At 50.9% G+C, this 1688-nt stretch overlaps 1 protein-coding gene across 1 annotated transcript; it reads left to right on the top strand.

Annotated features, from left to right (window-relative positions):
- Nucleotides 1–340: 340 nt before the first annotated feature.
- LOC129196907 (olfactory receptor 14I1-like) lies at nt 341–1264 on the top strand. The gene has a single exon (XM_054804875.1). It carries the CDS (start codon nt 341–343, stop codon nt 1262–1264), a length of 924 nt encoding a protein of 307 aa, XP_054660850.1.
- Nucleotides 1265–1688: the final 424 nt, after the last annotated feature.

The raw sequence follows: 1688 nt of genomic DNA, 5'->3' as shown, positions 1-1688 counted from the left end.
GCAGCCCACACTCTCTGGAGTGGTGAGTGCAGATATTGAACATTTCCATGAAGGGTGAATTGCACCTGACAGCCCTTGTGACCATCGGGGGTGTCAAGAACCAGCTCCCATGTACTCACTGCAGCAGGGCAGAGCTGACTCCTTGGCAGCACAGGGGCAGAGGTCCTGCTCCTCACAGCACACTCAGCCAGCACAAAGCAAAGAGAGGAAATGCCTTGGAATTGGGGGAGGGGGATGGGATTTCTGTGAAAAATGGAGTGGCTTTGCTCAGAGAAGTCTGTCCCAATTGTTACCTGTCTTTTTCTTTTTAGGACAATGGCCCCATCTCAAGAAATAGCAGATGTCCAATGGCAGCTCCATCACTGAGTTCCTCCTCCTGGCATTCACAGACACACGGGAGCTGCAGCTCTTGCACTTCTGGCTCTTCCTGGGCATCTACCTGGCTGCTCTCCTGGGCAATGGCCTCATCATCACTGCCATAGCCTGCGACCACCACCTCCACACCCCCATGTACTTCTTCCTCCTCAATCTCTCCCTCCTCGACCTGGGCTCCATCTCCACCACTGTCCCTAAAGCCATGGCCAATTCCCTCTGGGACACCAGGGCCATCTCCTACACAGGATGTGCTGCTCAGGTCTTTTTCTTTTTCTTTCTGATGTCAGCAGAGTTTTCACTCCTTGCAGTCATGTCCTATGACCGCTACATTGCCATCTGCCAACCCCTGCACTACGGGACCCTCCTGGGCAGCAGAGCTTGTGTCCACATGGCAGCAGCTGCCTGGGGCACTGGGTTTCTCTATGCTGTGCTGCACACGGCCAATACATTTTCAGTTCCACTCTGCCAGGGCATTGACCTGGACCAGTTCTTCTGCGATGTTCCCCAGATCCTCAAGCTCTCCTGCTCAGATGCCTACCTCAGGGAGTTTGGGTTTATTGTGGGTGGTGCCTGTTTATTCTTTGGTTGTTTCGTTTTCATTATGCTGTCCTATGTGGAGATCTTCAGGGCCGTGCTGAGGATCCCCTCTGAGCAGGGACGGCACAAAGCCTTTTCCATGTGCCTCCCTCACCTGGCCATGGTCTCCCTGTTTGTCAGCACTGGCATGTTTGCCTACTTGAAGCCCCCCTCCATCTCCTCCCCATCCCTGGACCTGGTGGTGGCAGTTCTGTACTCGGTGGTGCCTCCAGCAGTGAACCCCCTCATCTACAGCATGAGGAACAAGGAGCTCAAGGGTGTAGTGTGGAAATTGATGACTAGATGTTTTTAAGGATCAGTATACTGTCCATCTCCTCCTACATATAACTTGTAACTCATGACAGGTGCAGCCTGTCTTTTATATGTTTTCTAGTTCTTGATGTTATTGTTGATTTTAGTTTTTTAGTTTTCTTTTTTTCACTTCTGATAATGTTGTCCACAAAGAATTTTCATTAATCATACCATTGCTAATTCATTATCTACCTGTCTGGTTTCTACCCGGAGGCAGGGTAAGGGAATTTCCATAACTTCTGTGCATTGCAACATCAAAAAGGACCCTGCAGTGACATTTCTGACTGACATTTTATCCCCCGAGACCTCCTCTGGAGCTGCAGAGGCCGTTCCTGTGTACAGAGTCCCTGCACAGCAGATCTCTGACACAGCTGGCCTCTGTAACAGCATTTCCACCAGGAAAGGCAATCTCCTCAGGGCACTGC

The sequence above is a fragment of the Grus americana genome, chromosome 27 (genome assembly GCF_028858705.1).
Source record: "Grus americana isolate bGruAme1 chromosome 27, bGruAme1.mat, whole genome shotgun sequence".
NCBI classification, from domain to species: domain Eukaryota; kingdom Metazoa; phylum Chordata; class Aves; order Gruiformes; family Gruidae; genus Grus; species Grus americana.
This window is presented reverse-complemented; position numbering and strand designations above follow the sequence as displayed.